Genomic DNA, 19680 nt, shown 5'->3' on the forward strand with positions numbered 1-19680 from the left:
TGGGGGTGGAAACATCATGCTTTGGGGCTGTATTTCTGCAAAGGGACCAGGACGACTGATCCGTGTAAAGGAAAGAATGAATGGGGCCATGTATCGTGAGATTTTGAGTGAAAACCTCCTTCCATCTGCAAGGGCATTGAAGATGAAACGTGGCTGGGTCTTTCAGCATGACAATGATCCCAAACACACCGCCCGGGCAACGAAGGAGTAGCTTCGTAAGAAGCATTTCAAGGTCCTGGAGTGGCCTAGCCAGTCTCCAGATCTCAACCCCATAGAAAATCTTTGGAGGGAGTTGAAAGTCGGTGTTGCCCAGCGACAGCCCCAAAACATCACTGCTCTAGAGGAGATCTGCATGGAGGAATGGGCCAAAATACCAGCAACAGTGTGTGAAAACCTTGTGAAGACTTGGAGAAAACGTTTGACGTCTGTCATTGCCAACAAAGGGTATATAACAAAGTATTGAGATGAACTTTTGTTATTGACCAAATACTTTTCCACCATAATTTGCAAATAAATTCTTTAAAAATCAGACAATGTGATTTTCTGGATTTTTTTTTTCATTCTGTCTCTCATAGTTGAGGTATACCTATGATGAAAATTACAGGCGCCTCTCATCTTTTTAAGTGGGAGAACTTGCACAATTGGTGACTGACTAAATACTTTTTTGCCCCACTGTACATATAAACTCTTCATATCAGCATTCTCGAAGGCCAATGCTAGCTTACTCGTGACTCGGTACCATTAGCACAGCAGTCCTGATACCTTCCAGCCGGTGTAGCGGTAGTATTAGCAAAGACTGACGCTAGCTTACCCGCGACTTGGTGGTGTTACCCTGACGAGGGCCTTTTTGTATAGAGTTTGCATGGTGTCTGCGTGGGTTTTCCTTATGCTTTAAAGGCATGCAGATTTGGTAAAAATACCCAGCCAGTGGGTTTGTACAAGCGCCAGTCCCAAGCCCGGATAGATTGGGGAGGGTTGTGTCAGGAAGGGCATCCGGGGTAAAAAAAAAAACAAAAACAACCTATGCCAAAGGGCTTGAAAATCAAAGCAGATACGCAGAACCTTTATTTTTAAATACATTTCTGAGTGGATAGTATCGCCATCCTTGACTCTGGTATGCTGCATAAATGGGAATTTTTAAAAATATATATTTTTGAGAGTTAAAATCGACCGCAAAGTTGGTATTCGAGCTGAGACAGCCCTGAGTGCGTGACGTCACTGCGGGAGCCGGTTTTAAGGCCGAGGCCTTTGACAGCTATAAACCAAGGCCATCCTTAAAAAAAAAAAATCCGTTTCCTGTCCACCGGGTGAGCAAAAAAATTTTCAGTCGGGAGGGAGGGATTTTTTTTTTTAAATGGATGGATAAGAAATCGCAATGCTGTGTTTGCTTTTTCTTTCAGTACTTTTTTATTACAAAAGCAGACACATTTAATAAAATATGACAGTTTAATCAACTGAAACTTGTACAAAAACTTTAAGTTAGCATTTTAAATGCCGACTGCAACATTTGCAAAACTTTTACAAAGGTACTTAAAATGTCCGACACACGGACTTTTTGTAGTTCTAAATCACCCGTTAGGCCTAGTTCGGATGAAATTACACTATTAAAATGATCACTGAATGATTTGTTTTTCTGAATCTTTACTATTTTGTTGTTCGCTAGAATACCATTTTGCGATTTCACACTTAAGCAAATGTTTGAAAACTCCAGATCTGCTTCCTTCATGGTGGCTGCCATTTTTTTGTGCCGCACGGCGCATGCGCAGAGCTGATTCAGTTCAGAGTGCGTCGGAGGGAACAGAAGCAGAGATGACGCTTATTTTGTCTCCGGTAAACCAGTCTTCTCTCGTTCAATTACGTGCTGGCATCAAAAGACGCCGTTGGTCGTAAATGAACCCAAACTGAGTGGTTGGAGTGTATTTTCATACACAAATGGAGAAATGTTCGCCGAGTGTGTAATTGTGTAGCCGCCACTGCAGACCGTTGTCGTTGTTAATTCATAGCATGCTCAGCTGCGTGAATGTGTCATGCACCGAAAATAAGAGATTTACAAGCCAGGAACGCCTCATGATGCAATACGCAAGAAAAGAAAGAAGATTTACTGCCATTTTACTTTGTATTTGAGTAAAGTGAATAAATAAATGGTCTGTAGAGAATGCATTTAATCCTGGGAACTGCGTGCACAGGAGTTTTTGTGTTTACTCCCCCCTCCCGGCTGGCTACTTATTTGTCATGGCTGGCTAGTATGAGCCTTAGTGGAAAGCCCTGGGAATGCGGAAATGTCAAGTTCGATTTTAGATTTACGAACCCGAAAAAAATGTCGAAAAACCGATGTTAAAAAAAAAAATTCAACCGCACAAACGGCACTCACCCGGCTGGTGGACCGGAAACAGAACATTTTTTAATAATGGCCCAAAGTCATATAAATAAAAACTTATGGTGAAAGTAAGAAATGGCGTTACCGACTTGCTCAACTAAGACTGATTTGACTTTGTTAAAACAGGATGGGTGTTATAACTTGCGTGCGTTTTCACTGATAAAACGTAAAAGGCTAATTAAATAATCACATTCTGATGCAAATTAAATCTTATACCGCTAACTTGCACACAATACAAGTTACATGTATTAATCTAAATGCAGGTAAACAACGTTTTTTTTTTTTCTTTTTATCCAAACGAGCGTCGGAGCTTACCCGTCTGTGTTCTCGCTTCTTGAAGGCCGATTGTTTCGAAACAGTCCAACTTTCAGTTCTCCGTTCATTCGCGTCTTCTACGTAAGGGCGAAATGGCAGCGATATCCAGGTTAGAAATAAGACGGCTGCTCCACTCATTCTCTCCATACCGAGTGTCGGCTCAGGCAATTACTAAAACCCGGGACGGAACGGGATGTTGCCGGTTTTAGCAACAACTGCGGCGAGGTCACTGCCCGAGCGATATGTCCAGTTCCGTCCCAGGTTTTAGCAACAACCCTCGGCTCACTCTCCAGGAGTGAAAACGCGTCCAAGCCTTTGCAGTTTGAACATTCTCGGGCCGTGAACGCCACATAAATCCACCTTCTGTCGTGTTGCTGCACCCATCAGCAACACGTCTACCGTACGTGGCACAGCGATAAGTAGCTCAAAATGGCAGTCAGCTCTGTTTTTTAGTATAGACCCTTTTCAGTCACGTGACCTTCGTAAACGCGACCGCCATTTTGGACATGTAGTGGACTTCGGCTCGAATCGGTTTGAATGCGAGGAAGGCGACAAACGAAAAACATAAAAGAAAAAGGAGCGAGATGCAGAAAACACCTTCACTATCCAGCGACGTAGGGCATTTACAGGGCGAGCAGAGGGAGAGGTATTTGCAAAAATTGAGGCTAGCAGGCTTAGAGAACGACGTTTACCTGCTTCCACCAGGATTGTTCACTGACGTACGGAAGTACACGAAGCCCTCGTCTTTACCTGACTTCGGCCCACATGATCTGTATACCCATGTCGTTAAAAACCCATCGCCATACACATACACGCCAACATCCGAGGTTCCGCAGCGCGCTCCGGCTTGCTCCCCCTCAGATTAAGCAGCGCGCTCCGGCTTGCTCCGGAGCAAGCCGGAGCGCGCTGCTTAATTTGAGGGGGAGCAAGCCGGAGCGCGCTGCTTAATTTGAGGGGGAGCAAGCCGGAGCGCGCTGCTTAATTTGAGGGGGAGCAAGCCGGAGCGCGCTGCTTAATTTGAGGGGGAGCAAGCCGGAGCGCGCTGCTTAATTTGAGGGGGAGCAAGCCGGAGCGCGCTGCTTAATTTGAGGGGGAGCAAGCCGGAGCGCGCTGCTTAATTTGAGGGGGAGCAAGCCGGAGCGCGCTGCTTAATTTGAGGGGGAGCAAGCCGGAGCGCGCTGCTTAATTTGAGGGGGAGCAAGCCGGAGCGCGCTGCTTAATTTGAGGGGGAGCAAGCCGGAGCGCGCTGCTTAATTTGCGGGGGAGCAAGCCGGAGCGCGCTGCTTAATTTGCGGGGGAGCAAGCCGGAGCGCGCTGCTTAATTTGAGGGGGAGCAAGCCGGAGCGCGCTGCTTAATTTGAGGGGGAGCAAGCCGGAGCGCGCTGCTTAATTTGAGGGGGAGCAAGCCGGAGCGCGCTCCGGAACCCCGGACGTTGGCTCCGGCAGCTATTTATACTGGATCTGGTGTAAATAGCTGCCGGATCATAATTACAGTAAACTAGTAAATACAGTAAAGGAAAAACTTGAGACTGAAAGGTTTTAACAGTCATCCAAATGACTGAACGTAAACATTGCTACAGTAACATACTAGCTATGATGTTGTTGACATTAGCTAGTCAACAATAGCTACTACAGAAGAACAAAGAGGTTACAATGGGTTATTTTAGCCTATTTGGTTACACACTCGCCGCCACAGAACGTTAACAGCAATGTAATGCCTTTTCTGGCTAATTTTATTCGTCTTACCTCCAACAAAGTGGTCATTACACAAGCGCTGGTATGCCGAGGGTTGCCAATCTTTCCTGTTAATGGCCGCTATCCATCTTCTCCGTCGGGATCCGATAAAATGATAACCCTTGCCTTATTTGTTGATGGTTATTACATCCAGGTGCACAACAATATAGTGGCATGATGGAAGTCTTGCTGAAAGTGTAAACTTTCTTTGCTGCCGTTCCTCAATGCTGGCTGTGGTAAACTACTGGTAGTACACGTCCAAAATGGCGGCCGCGTTTGTCGTGACGTCACGTGAAAAGGGTCCATAGCGGAAATGGCGACGAGACCGATAGGCTTCCTGCTCAAGGTGATTCACTCAGCCCGCTACCTATATGAATCACTTTAATCGTAAAAATTTCCTATATTAGGTTTATTGTTCCCGCTTAAAACTATTCCTGTGCCGTTCTTGAGGTCGAAAGCGAGGCCCTGGCTCTGCGTATCTCCTTTAAGCATGTTTTTCTCGAATCTTCTGACATTTGTCAATTAGATTCCATTTGATTTTTTGTTTTTTCTCCTCCTTTACTTACCTTTCTAATTATTTTTTTTTCCTCCTCTCGCTAGGCTCCTCTCTTGCCCTGACGTCTTGGTTTAGCCAGGATCCAAAATGAGCATAAGCAGTGATGAGGTCAACTTCCTGGTGTACAGATACCTACAGGAGTCAGGTAAGGAGGGAGGGGGGAGGGGTCAAGACGAGCTTTAAATCAGCTGTCTTGCTCCTGAATAAATATTTAAAAATTATTTCCCAACCCCGAACACCACATGACCTGTACATGTGACGCCCGTCTCGCTTTCACTAACGTAATCGGACCGATATTTAGTGCTGGATTTTCCAACGCTGCGCAAATTATAGGTTACACATCACTAATTAACCCGCCAGTATTGGGCTTTCAGTGATTTTTTTCTTTGAACTGTTTGTTTTCTGTGGCCGAACGATCGTACAACATCCTTCTTAAAAAAAAAAATTCTTTGGTGCTCAGTTCTGGTTGGATATTTGACCACCAGGGCTCTACGTTAACTTTGAGACATGGTTGCCCAAATATTACATTTTTTTTTTTATTATTCAACCTTCTTAGACGTAGTCTGGTTAACACCAGACCATATCACAAGTGAAATATGGTCTGGAATCCGCCTATTGAATTTCTCGTAGGGGAGGTGTGGTTTACGATTGTCAACGGCCGTTTATTGGACGTTGCGAATGTCTATCATTTGGCGTATACGTAGCCCATGGCCAATCATGGCAGTTTTACCCGGTGACGTAGTTAGAGCGGCGAAGAGGCGAAGAAAGACTGTAACGCCAAACGCTGTTCTTTTTTTAAAACAAACTTTCGCTCTAAACTATTCAGAACAGTGTCTAAAGCTTGATCGAAAGTTTGGTTCGTATCGCTCGCCGCCATGTTAAATGTGATCCGTAAACAGTCCCAAATAAACTACAAGCTTCCGTTTGTCGAGTAGTACGCGTCGCCGTCTTTCCACCCCTCCCCACTCTCTGATTGGCTCCCTAACTCAGGCGAGCCTTTAGACCATAGTTTCCATGCTGTCTTTTCAGATCGGAACGATTGTGCAAAGCAGCATGGGATTTCCCAGGCTATCTTAGACGCTGTCTGTATCAACAAGCGTTGACACTAGCGCCCCGTGCGAGTAATGCGCTAATTAGTCATGTAGTGAAGGACATACCAATAGACAGTCCCCCCAGGATTCCGCGGGCCTTTTTTGTGATTGTTGCGGGCTAAAATGTCTGATGTTGCGGGGGGGTTTTCCAAAAAATTGCGATGAAAGTTGTGTTTTTTAGGTTTTTGTTGCGATTACATTGCGGGAGGAAGTGAAAGTTGCGAGAAATTGTTACGATTTTCTCTTTTTGTGATTAAAATTGAGTGATATGTTAAATATTAAGTTATTACCGAAAAACTATTGATTAAAAAAAAACAAAGGACACTGAGAAATGGTCCTATAAACAACTTTACCCATATAAAAGATGACCAGGACTACAAAAATGCAGAAAAATCGGCTTTACTTATCCAAATGCACCTGTTGGTTCAAAAGTTAAAGTGCAGAGAACCTCACAGCACAACATGAAGTTACCTTCAAATATAATATAAATGCCTCAGCTTTCATGTAAGAATAAAACACTATTAATACTAGTACTGTGTGCAGGCAGTCTCTCCTGAAGACTAAATTAAACAATAATTATAAACTAATAAAATAAATGGCTCAGGCTTCATAGAAGAAAAAAACAATTTGAACAGAATCTCACAGTATGATGCTGAAGCTGCCTAAACAATGGAAAATAAAATACCATTTTGGCAAAAATGTTGGCATCCATTAATTTCTTGTATTAAGTAAAAAATAAAGTGCGCACAGGCCTTCACTGTAAACATAACACACTTTCAGTAACAGAATTTAAGCCGACATAAACACTGACTCGCACATCATGCAGTGTTGCCAGATACTGCTAACGTTTTCCAGCCCAAAATATGTTCAAAACCCACCAAAATGCACTTAAAACCGCCCAATCTGGTAACACTGCACACATGCTGCTTCTCTTGAATGTATACATGGAAGTAAGACGGAAGGTAGTTTGTCAACGTCACCTCAAGACGACGCCAACGATTGGTCAAATTTGCGGTGATTGGATATAATTGCAACACCGCCCTGAATTCGCGGGGATTGGTTGAATTTGCGTTGAAGTTGCAAATCGCAACATCGCGAAATCCTGGAGGGTCTGAATAGAACACTGAATATGCACTACGCGATAATTATTAGCAATGGGAAACTGCATTGCGAGCCCGCAATGTGCAAATGTGAATTCCGCTAGTTGTTGAACATCCCGTAATGATAACACGGACGCGGTCTTTCCGAGTCAAACAGTCAATGGAATTTCATCATAATATGAATGAATAAACATCGTTTTTCACGCAAGTTGACATATTTGGGTAGTTGCCCGATCGGGCAAGCATTTTGTGAGAGTCTGGTTGTCCGAATCTATTTTAATGGTTGTCCCGGGCAGTCGGGCTACTGTTAACGTCGAGCCCTGACCACTCGCTCTTCTTGGCACAAATGTGCGTTTCCTGGCACGGACCTGACGTTTTAGCACAGCGCATTGTTTGTTTTTAGCTCAAAGGCATCCTCCAGAGGATTTACTCTTCAGTTTCCGGAGATCAAACAGTGCTGGAGAAAAATCAATTGTGACGTAGTGGAAGCTTGGAGCAACTCGGATCGTGGTTTTGCTAGTAGAGTTCGAACGAGGCGCTTTCATGTCCCAACAAAGAACACTGTCTTCGAAGACAACGGTCTCTGTCTGGATTCACCTGTTTGCACAGCAATATCCCGCGTTCTGAGCACGACAAACGACCGTGAAATAAAACTTTGGAAGTTTCAAACGAGTGAGTGCGTTTGTTCCGAGTAATTCTTTTATCTGGAGTGTAGTCGACCATACCTGAAGCTCGATCGAATGCTCCGTCTCTTGATCCATCGGTGATTGTTACCCGTATTTTCTTCCAGTACACGCTGAAGAGCCCACAACACTGGTAATATACCAGGGACGGATCCAGAAAAAAAAAATTTTATATATGTGTTAGGGCTGTAACGATACACCCAACTCACGATTCGATTCGTATCGCAATTTTTGACCCACGATTCGATACGCCCACGATTTTTTTTTAAATGTTTTTTTAAAGTAGTAAATTTGACTTATTAACATTTACTTACTTACATTAACTATTTAATAACAAATAATTCAGACCACTGCAGAGAATGAGTAATATGTATGCAAAAATGAACAAATGTATATCCAAAGACTGTTTTATTTCTCAAAATAATACTGTTGAGCCGGAAGCTCTGTTTTTTTCGGTTCTGAAAAAGTCATTTTTCTAAATCGTGTAAATCCGTTAAGATTTTTTTTTGGGGGGGTGGCTCTCTCACTGTCTCACTCTCATAGGGCCAATGATTTTCTGTGATCGCGGAAAACAGATGGAAATTACGGAATTTTTATGGTGAAACATTGCTCGCGTGTCAAAATGTAACTGCCGCAGAAGGCTTCCGCCCAAGCAGACATGCCTTCAGTGTTGCCAGATATTGCTAACGTTTTCCATCCCAAAATATGTTCAAAACCAGCCAAAAAGCACCTAAACCTGCCCAATCTGGCAACACTGCATGCCTTTCCGGTCAAGTGATTGTGATTGGCTTGTGGCACACCTAGCCAGCCAATGAGCTGCTTGTTTACAGATTCGCTCCCCGCGTCGCAACCAGAATGGCGACCGCGAAAAAGAAATGAATGCTCTGCCAGTGGCGAGTATGGATGTTGCGTGACTCGCAGAAGATTGTCGCAGGTCGGCGAAAAAACGACTTACTAATAGATATATATAAAAAAAAAAAAAGTAATTTAAGTAAGTTTAAAATGTAATTTAAATAAAAAGTAAAGTATTCATAAATTGAAGTTTGGAAGCGCCTCTGTTTTTGGGCTGAGGAGAAGTTTGAAAGGGTGTACCGCGATTCTGCCTTCCTGTATCGCGACACGGATTGTGGCTCTGCGTATCGCAATTTCGATACGCATATCGTTACAGCCCTATATATATATATATATATATATATATATATATATATATATATATATACACACACACATAAAACACACATAAAAAAGTGTGTGTGTGTGCACCAGTTGGCATCGGTCACGGGGCGTTTGTTGACTTTACCGCTACATGGGCTATAGCCACTCTCAACCGTAGGTCGCGTTAACTGACAATTGTCCGTCATTGACGGATTTTTTTTAGCTATGACGGAAAAATCTGAAGGCCGTCGGTCATTTTGACGGATGTTTACCGTTACCATTACCAATAACAATAATAGCCTAATAATAATAATAATAATGAAACACACAATTGAAATGATTGGCAAGTTGTGGCAGAGTTTTCTTACATACAGTATACATAATCTTCACTGCCGTCACTTTCAATCTGAGCCGACGTTGCGGCAGTCTTGATGTTCAGTGCATAGGCTACTCATGTATACACTGTAGCCACTGCGCAAGGCTGTTCCCCCCATCGCGCTCCTGACCGCGCTCTGACTTTTCTAACCACTAGCACAGTGAGATGTATTAATGTTTCCCTTCTCTGCAGAAGACACGTCATTTTTGCTATTAAAAAAAAAAGAGATGCATTGGGTTGTTTGTGTCGTTTCCCTGCCTGTACGTCTTAATGCAATAGCGCTCATTTAGGCTAGTTGTTTTCTTGTTTTTAAAATGAAACAAATGCCGATTTATTGTATTCTTCCCCAGCAAGCTTAGGAACATCACTGCTCGAATATCTGCTAAACTATCATTTAAACATAACTTCGTTTTATTTAAGACCTTCCGTGTCAGGTTCCAGGCTCCGCCGAGCCGAGCCGACCCCCACTATGACAAATTAAAGTAGCCTACGGAAGAATCTGATTCCACGGGAAATCCAACTTTCAGAGGCTCTTGCCGGCTTCTGATCACTTCCCTGGGAGAAATGTTTCCCGACTTCAGAACTTTGGCTGAAGTGGCGCTGGTTATTCCAGTCTCCAGTGTCGCAGCAGAGCGCGGGTTCAGCCTTCAGAATAAAATTAAAACGTCAACGAGAAGTCGTCTGTCCGAGGCAAAGACGCAAAATTTAATGACAATTGCCTCGGCAGCAGTCTCCGTTGACGACTTTGATTATGCACAAGCGAGCTCCCAATTTAAATCCATGCGGGCCAGAAGGAAGGTTTGAGCTCACGCAAACAGGTCAAATTAGATTGCCACTTAAATCGTTGTAGTGGACTGTTCATTAGGGCCCGAGCCCGAATGGGCGAAGGCCCTATTGCTCTTGTAAGAGTTCACTATTCTTCTTCTTCTTCTTCTTCTTTATTTTTCTCCGCTGTTGGGCCATTTTCGGGGCGCTTGCCATGGGCGAAAACGCACGAAATTTGGCACCAGTTCCGAGAATTGCCACCGCTACTCAGACCCAGAAGCCCAAACTTGGCCGGGGCTCAGGGCCTCTATAGCGCCCCCTAAGTCGTTGTGATTTTGGCCTCCCGCATTAAGGTGCCTGGTTGCCATGTAGTTTGTAGTAGTGGCATGCCATTTGGTACGCATATGTATCTCACTAAGCCGGACAAAAATGTAATGCCAATGCATTAGCCACGCCCAACAGGAAGTGAGGTGATTTCACTTTTGTGCGAAATGCATGGCCACGAAGACGGCGCAACTCCTCCTAGACCGCTCATAGGAATGTCACCAAAATTGATACACATCATCTACAGACATGGCTGACAAAAGTTACTAAATAAGTTTCACGTAGGATAAACCGTTCAGAAGTTATACGTCAATCAATTTTCAATGCTCAATTTTACATGCTTAAAAATTCATAACAAATCTTCTAATTGCTCAAAACTGCTCATACTTCACACGCAAATCACTCATTGGGCTTCTGACATGTTACCCAATTTCTGTGATATTTCGCCACTGGGGGCGCTATTTTTGGGCAAAAATTCCAATCTTTCCTCAAATTTGGTCAAACTTCACGGCCACCCTCTTACTACCTCCCATGTCATGTATACCACATTTTGGGAATTTTCGTCCATGGGGGGCGCTGTTTTTGGCCGACGCAATTGCTCCAGAACGGGTTTTTGGTAAATAATTCCATAATGCTTTTCCTTCACACCACTACCTTGTGATAGTACGTTGCTGTTGTAGACACTTATTTTTCCAACTCATAATCGCTCATGTACAGCATAGCGCCACCTACTGACATGGGAAAAACCAAAAAATTTATTCTTCAAAAATCTATATCTCATCTTCTATTTACTCAATTGTCATCAAACTTCATACGCAAACTCTTCATAGCTCACCTGACATATACGCCAAATTTTGTGCACTTTCGCCCCTGGGGGTGCTGGTTATGGCAAAAATGATATTGCAGCTTCTGATTTGTCAAACTTGGCAAGCAAACTCTTTACAAGACCCTTATTGGGGCGCTTGCCATGGTCAACAACGCACGAAATTTGGCTCCTTTTTCTTAGACTGCCACCGCAGGCGGGCCTCAGGGCCTCTACAGCGCCCCCTAACGTGTTGTGATTTTTGCCTCTCGCATTAAGGTGCCTGCTTGGCATATAGTTTCTAGTTAGGGCCCGAGCCCTATGGGCGAAGGCCCTATTGTTCTTGTAAGAGTTCACTATTATTATTCTTCCGTCTTCTTCTTCTTCTTCTTCTTCCGTCTTCTTCTTCTTCTTTATTTTTCTCCGCTGTTGGGCCATTTTCGGGGCGCTTGCCATGGGCGAAAACGCACGAAATTTGGCACCAGTTCCGAGAATTGCCACCGCTACTCAGAACCAGAAGCCCAAACTTGGCCGGGGCTCAGGGCCTCTATAGCGCCCCCTAAGTCGTTGTGATTTTGGCCTCCCGCATTAAGGTGCCTGGTTGCCATGTAGTTTGTAGTAGTGGCATGCCATTTGGTACGCATATGTATCTCACTAAGCCGGACAAAAATGTAATGCCAATGCATTAGCCACGCCCAACAGGAAGTGAGGTAATTTCACTTTTGTGCGAAATGCATGGCCACGAAGACGGCGCAACTCCTCCTAGACCGTTCATAGGAATGTCACCAAAATTGATACACATCATCTACAGACATGGCTGACAAAAGTTACTAAATACGTTTCACGTAGCATAAACCGTTCAGAAGTTATACGTCAATCAATTTTCGATGCAAAATTTTACATGCTTAAAAATTCATAACAAATCTTCTGATTGCTCAAAACTGCTCATACTTCACACGCAAATCACTCATTGGGCTTCTGACATGTTACCCAATTTCTGTGATATTTCGCCACTGGGGGCGCTATTTTTGGGCAAAAATTCCAATCTTTCCTCAAATTTGGTCAAACTTCACGGCCACCCTCTTTCTACCTCCCATGTCATGTATACCACGTTTTGGAAATTTTCGTCCATGGGGGGCGCTGTTTTTGGCCGACGCAATTGCTCCAAAACGGGTTTTTGGTAAATAATTCCATAATGCTTTTCCTTCACACCACTACCTTGTGATAGTGCGTTGCTGTTGTAGACACTTATTTTTCCAACTCATAATCGCTCATGTACAGCATAGCGCCACCTACTGACATGGGAAAAACCAAAAAATTTATTCTTCAAAAATCTATATCTCATCTTCTAATTACTCAATTGTCATCAAACTTCATACGCAAACTCTTCATAGCTCACCTGACGTCTACGCCAAATTTTGTGCACTTTCGCCCCTGGGTGTGCTGGTTATGGCAAAAATGATATTGCAGCTTCTGATTTGTCAAACTTGCCAAGCAAACTCTTTACAAGACCCTTATTGGGGCGCTTGCCATGGTCGACAACGCACGAAATTTGGCTCCTTTTTCTTAGACTGCCACCGCTACTGAGAACCAGAAGCCCAGATCCAGGCGGGCCTCAGGGCCTCTATAGCGCCCCCTAACTCGTTGTGATTTTGGCCTCCCGCATTAAGGTGCCTGGTTGCCATGTAGTTTGTAGTAGTGGCATGCCATTTGGTACGCATATGTATCTCACTAAGCCGGACAAAAATGTAATGCCAATGCATTAGCCACGCCCAACAGGAAGTAAGGTAATTTCACTTTTGTGCGAAATGCATGGCCACGAAAACGGCGCAACTCCTCCTAGACCGTTCATAGGAATGTCACCAAAATTGATACACATCATCTACAGACATGGCTGACAACAGTTCCTAAATACGTTTCACGTAGAATAAACCGTTCAGAAGTTATACGTCAATCAATTTTCAATGCAAAATTTTACATGCTTAAAAATTCATAACATATCTTCAAATTGCTCAAAACTGCTCATACTTCACACGCAAATCACTCATTGGGCATCTGACATGTTACCCAATTTCTGTGATATTTCGCCACTGGGGGCGCTATTTTTGGGCAAAAAATCCAATCTTTCGTCAAATTTGGTCAAACTTCACGGCCACCCTCTTACTACCTCCCATGTCATGTACACCTCATTTTGGGAATTTCCATCCATGGGGGGCGCTGTTTTTGGCCAACGCTATTGCTCCAAAACGGGTTTTTGGTAAATAATTCCATAATGCTTCTCCTTCACACCACTACCTTGTGATAGTACGTTGCTGTTGTAGACACTTATTTTTCCAACTCATAATCGCTCATGTGCAGCATAGCGCCACCTACTGACATGGGAGAAACCAAAAAATTTATTCTTCAAAAATCAATATCTCATCTTCTATTTTCTCAATCTTGATCAAACTTGATACGCACACTCTTAACAGGTCACCTGACATGTGCCAAATTTTGTGAACTTTTGCCACTGGGGGCGCTGTTTTCAGGCAACAATTTATATCTCGGCTTCTGATTGGTCAAACTTGATCAAACTTTACAAAACAACTCTTCATAGGTCCCTTGACATGTATACCAAATTTGGTGAACTTTCACCACTGGGGGCGCTCATTGCGCTGTATCAGTTGCAGGAGAGGTGTTTACAATCATGAGGCACCAGGAGTATGTTGTTTTGGTTGCCTTAAACACACATGACTTGTGGACCACTGGGGGCGCTCATTGCACTGTAGCAGTTGCAGGAGAGGTGTTTACAATCATGAGGCACCAGGAGTATGTTGTTTTGGTTGCCTTACACACACATGACTTGTGGCGAATGGGTAGGCAGTCGGGAGCAAGTGTTGTAGCGTTACATACAGACTAATAGATGTCTAACAGAAGACAATCCTATGTAGCTATAGCTTGGTGACTGATGAGGTAAATACATTAATTTGGTTGGGAAGCCATGGCATAAAATGTTCTGTCCATGACAACATCTCAGCGCACCGTGTACTCTGTGTCCAATTCTGTGCTTTGTCACCATTGTGGGAGTAATGTCTCTTGCCAAAGAAGCTGTGGAAGGTATTTCGCGGGGACGCATGCCCCCGCCCCCCTTGGCCGCTGGCGCGAGGGCCCGTCGAGGCCGCTTGCGGCTTTAATTATTATTATTATTATTATTAGGGCCCGAGCACCGTACAGTGCGAGACCCTATTGTTTTTGAAGGATTATTATTATTATTATTATTATTAGGCCCCGAGCACCGTGCAGTGCGAGACCCTATTGTTACCATGTGTCCAATTCTGTGCTTTGTCGCCATTGTGGGAGTAATGTCTCTTGCCGAAGAAGCTGTGGAAGGTATTTCGCGGGGACGCATGCCCCCGCCCCCCTTGGCCGCTGGCGCGAGGGCCCGTGAAGGCCGCTTGCGGCTTTAATATTTTAACTGCACATGTCTTGCTACGTTGTAAAATAACATTGTTCATATGCCCGTTAAGGCACAACAGCCGCAATGTTTTTAGCGGAGGGAAAATGGGTTCACAAGTGACCGAACGTCAGAATCTCTGTTCATCTTTTTGCATCATAAATAAATGATTAAATAATACAAGCTTGTTCTGTGAATTAATTTTTAAATGAAAATGAGTCCATGAAAACACAAGTTATTAAATATATAGCATTTATAGCCTATATACATTGTCATTTTATTTTAACTTTTAAATGACAGATAATAATGGACAATGACGGAGTTTTTACGACCCTGTCCGTCAAAATGACGGACGATGAAAAAGTCTAACGTAACCACTGCTCTCAACCAGTGATGCTTACCCTGACCTAATTACCTGTATTCACACGATACCGTGTATAGCGTGTCCGGACACACAATCGCGTTCAAACCAGTAAAACGCTCCAGAAAGAGGTCAAAATTCGCCGCAAATGCCAGGAACCGATGCAGAACTACACTACCGTTCAAAAGTTTGGGGTCACCCAGGCAATTTTGTGTTTGTTTTCCATGAAAAGTCACACTTTTATTTCCCACCATAAGTTGTAAAATGAATAGAAAATATAGTCGAGACATTTTTCTGGCCATTTTGAGCATTTAATCGACCCCACAAATGTGATGCTCCAGAAACTCAATCTGCTCAAAGGAAGGTCAGTTTTATAGCTTCTCTAAAGAGCTCAACTGTTTTCAGCTGTGCTAACATGATTGTACAAGGGTTTTCTAATCATCCATTAGCCTTCTGAGGCAATGAGCAAACACATTGTACCATTAGAACACTGGAGTGAGAGTTGCTGGAAATGGGCCTCCGTAGATATTGCACCAAAAACCAGACGTTTGCAGCTAGAATAGTCATTTACCACATTAGCAATGTATAGAGTGGATTTCTGATTAGTTTAAACCAGGGCTTTGAACCAGAATTTTTTCCCTATTGGTTCGTTCCAAACAGAAACGGAATTTTAACGTTTCCGGTTTTGGGTTCCACCATTAAATGGACGTTCCCAAACCGGTTAGAACAAAAAAAATTTTGTTCCCGGAACGGTTAATTACGTTCCCTGTCAGCTGTTTAACAAATGGCTATAAAATTATGTCTCTGTCTCATCCAGCTTAAGCCAAATGTAGGCTAATTCTATTACAACCTTCATTAAATAAGACAAGAAATAATTCAAAACAATTATATCTGTGAAGACAGGCTTTCGTCTAAACGGGGGAACAGGGGTGCTGCGCCCTCTTACTGACTCCGTGAAAACATCCCAGCAACACTGTGACAATGTGTCTGATCATCAAATATGGTATAATTACTCCAAAAATATTCCAATCATAGTAGATACACCGCCAGACGGTGCAAAAACAATCCGAATTGGCGTTTTCCAGACTGAGGCGCCATGTTGTTTAGTTGTTTACTTGTCGCGGCTGCTCTCACGAGATTTGACATGGGTTACATACAAGGTCAGCTGACTTGCAGAGCGAGATTTCTCGAGACTGAATGACCTTTCACCCACCGGCGCGGGAGCTTTTGACAGAAGTAGTTCGCGAGTTGTTTTTGTTGACACTTGGGCATTTAAAGATGTCATCCCGCGGCATGAAGCGGAAGAAAGCCAAAGACTGTCCGGGGCAGAAGAAGATTACTTCTTTCTTTTTCAATGTTGACAGTGTGTTACAATTTCCCTCTCAGATAGCCTCAGAATGTCCCATTGGAGCATTTTTCAAAGGCTTTGCACGGCGGGGGGGACAACCGGCACCATTCTCCCCCCCCCCCCCCCCCCAGGGCTCGAAATTAACTTTTTTGTCTTTGTGTCCCCCAGTGGTCCCGAATTCTGTGTTGTATTGTCCCGAATGGAAGCAATAGTGTCCCCATTTTTTTCCTCTCTGAAATAACCAGTGGTTAATATTATCATATGAAGTTACTATTATATTTGTAACTATGCGATTTTGAACCCTTTATATCATTTTTACAATAAGTCACAAAACACAAGCGACACATGTCCTATACATCATCTACTTCAAAATTAGTTATTGCATTTTCAGTTTATTAAACTTTGGTGATCCCGCTGTATGAATAGATACCCGTTTATTTAAAGGGGCCAACTAGCTCATTCAGAAAATGTTTCAACTCCCTACATCTCCAGTACACTTTAGTTGAACATAAGACCCCTTTTATGTTCATTTCATCTACTTATACCTTGAATATCTGTTGGCACTTATAAGGCCAACTTATAATTTTCACCAATACCGTTATCCATAGCCCTGTGATGACCTGGCGACTTGTCCAGGGTGTACCCCACCTTTCGCCCGTAGTCAGCTGGGATAGGCTCCAGCTTGCCTGCGACCCTGTAGAACAGGATAAAGCGGCTACAGATAATGAGATGAGACCGTTATCCATTTTTATGAACTTTCCGTTATCCATTACCGTTATCCATTTTTATGAACTTTCCGTTATCTATTTTTATGAACTTTCCGTTATCCATTACCGTTATCCATTTTTATGAACTTTCCGTTATCCATTACCGTTATCTACGTATTTTTATGAACTTTCCGTTATCCATTACCGTTATCCATTTTTATGAACTTTCCGTTATCCATTTTTATGAACTTTCCGTTATCCATTACCGTTATCCATTTTTATGAACTTTCCGTTATCCATTTTTATGAACTTTCCGTTATCCATTTCCGTTATCCATTACCGTTATCCATTTTTATGAACTTTCCGTTATCCATTTTTATGAACTTTCCGTTATCCATTACCGTTATCTATTTTTATGAACTTTCCGTTACCCATTTTTATGAACTTTCCGTTATCCATTACCGTTATCCATTTTTATGAACTTTCCGTTATCCATTACCGTTATCTATTTTTATGAACTTTCCGTTATCTATTTTTATGAACTTTCCGTTATCCATTTTTATGAACTTTCCGTTATCCATTTCCGTTATCCATTACCGTTATCCATTTTTATGAACTTTCCGTTATCCATTTTTATGAACTTTCCGTTATCCATTACCGTTATCCATTTTTATGAACTTTCCGTTACCCATTACCGTTATCTATTTTTATGCACTTTCCGTTACCCATTTTTATTAACTTTCCGTTATCCATTACCGTTATCCATTTTTATGAACTTTCCGTTACCCATTTTTATGAACTTTCCGTTATCCATTACCGTTATCCATTTTTATGAACTTTCCGTTACCCATTTTTATGAACTTTCCGTTATCCATTACCGTTATCTATTTTTATGAACTTTCCGTTATCCATTTTATGAACTTTCGCTGCCGAAACGTGGGTGCAAATGTTAGCAACATCAGCATAGTGGCAGGTCCGAGCCTAGTTGTGCTGCTGACTGACTAAACTTTCTGAACTAGAAAGACACCAAGAAAGCTCACTTATTCTGTTGAACGGTATCTTCCGTCAATATCATCCACATCATTCCTGTTGTATTTTATAACGTGTCTAACAGTGTTCATTAAGTTCGTTCAGTTGCTAGCGTTGCCTGCAGACCAGGCGATGACACTTTGGATCCTGAAGGTCCCGGAGACGTTATGTCTGGGCTTTCAGTTTCTTCCCCGCGGTCGGTCCGCTTCAACCACTTAAGCATTTTTGTTCTGGCAAGAGTCGGCGTAGCGTGTGCGGTAGCAATTCCATTCCAAGTCCATATAATGCGGACACCGGCCGAAGATTCTAGAACAGAATGCGCTGCTCTGTAGCCTACGGATGCAGGTGCATCGAAAGTGTAGCTACTATGTATTTTTCGCTGTTAACGTTTTAAAATTAAAATTGACAAATTAGGTGAATGTCTACGTATGTGTTACGGCTTTGTAAATAATATTAATGTAGAACTTTTTTTCTAGATCTATTTTTTTCCATTGTCCCGGGATTGTCCCAGATATGATAATTTTGTGTCCCGATGACATTTTTTATGGTCCCCGGGACGTCGGGACACCGTTAGTTTCGAGCGCTGCCCCCCCCACTTCGCTCCCTCGCCATGGTGAGCGCCCTCATACTACATTTTTCTAGAAAAAACCCTGTGTGAAGATACTCAGTCATCCAGGTACATAGTAATCTGTGGTTGGTAGAAGAGAGCAACTGGACTTACTTGAAAAGCCTTGAAGACGTTTCGCCTCTTGTCCGAAAGGCTTCCTCAGTTCTGTCTGACTAATAGGGAGTATCAAGTATCCATCCTCTCATGGATCATCATAGAATCCGAATGCTGATGGCTGCATTGTAGGTGGTTAATAGATGTCATAGACACCCACCTCTGTTCAGTGATGGTCGTTCCAGGTTGACATACATCTTCACAGATATGTTTCTACGCACTTTGGGATGAGTTCCCTTCGACTGGTGCGGGAGTATGAGAGGACTTCCAGAAAACTGGCAGACATCTTAGCCAGAGAGGATCGTTCATTTTTGTCAACCTGGAACGACCATCACTGAACAGAGGTGGGGGTCTATGACATCTTTTATCAGCCACCTACAATGCAGCCATCAGCATTCTGATTCGGATTCTATGATGATCCATGAGAGGATGGATACTTGATACTCCCTATTAGACAGACAGAACGTCTTCAAGACTTTTCAAGCAAGTCCAGTTGCTCTCTTCTACCAACCACAGATTCAAAACAATTATTATTTCAAATGTTGGCGATTTGGATTCTCAGTACGTCTTCCCATCTACACAAACAGAAAAAGTGCCAAAAATGAAAGAGAATTCGTTTAGTGTGTTACCAAAGGCTAGTCAGGCCCTATGGCTAACAGAGGTTAACGTCATTTACTGTTCGCGAGCCTCTCATTAACGTGGACAAATATGTTGATATCGTGTTTGAAATTGACGTTTTTGAATAACGATAGACTGCAATATTTACCTCTTATTTAAGATGTGGAGACGTGATAGTCGTCCAC

General features: G+C 43.0%; 1 protein-coding gene across 2 annotated transcripts in view; it reads left to right on the forward strand.

Moving 5' to 3' along the window:
- The window catches only part of tbl1xr1b (TBL1X/Y related 1b), a 42717-nt gene that overhangs the window by 5410 nt on the left and 17627 nt on the right, over window positions 1–19680 (forward strand). For both annotated transcript variants that reach the window (XM_060929185.1, XM_060929192.1), the window contains exon 3: window positions 5027–5127. In XM_060929185.1, the coding sequence (XP_060785168.1) occupies window positions 5070–5127 (58 nt within the window). In that variant the 5' untranslated portion in view covers window positions 5027–5069. The remainder of the gene's footprint in view (window positions 1–5026; window positions 5128–19680) is intronic.

Source organism: Neoarius graeffei, chromosome 1, assembly GCF_027579695.1.
Source record: "Neoarius graeffei isolate fNeoGra1 chromosome 1, fNeoGra1.pri, whole genome shotgun sequence".
Lineage (NCBI taxonomy): Eukaryota > Metazoa > Chordata > Actinopteri > Siluriformes > Ariidae > Neoarius > Neoarius graeffei.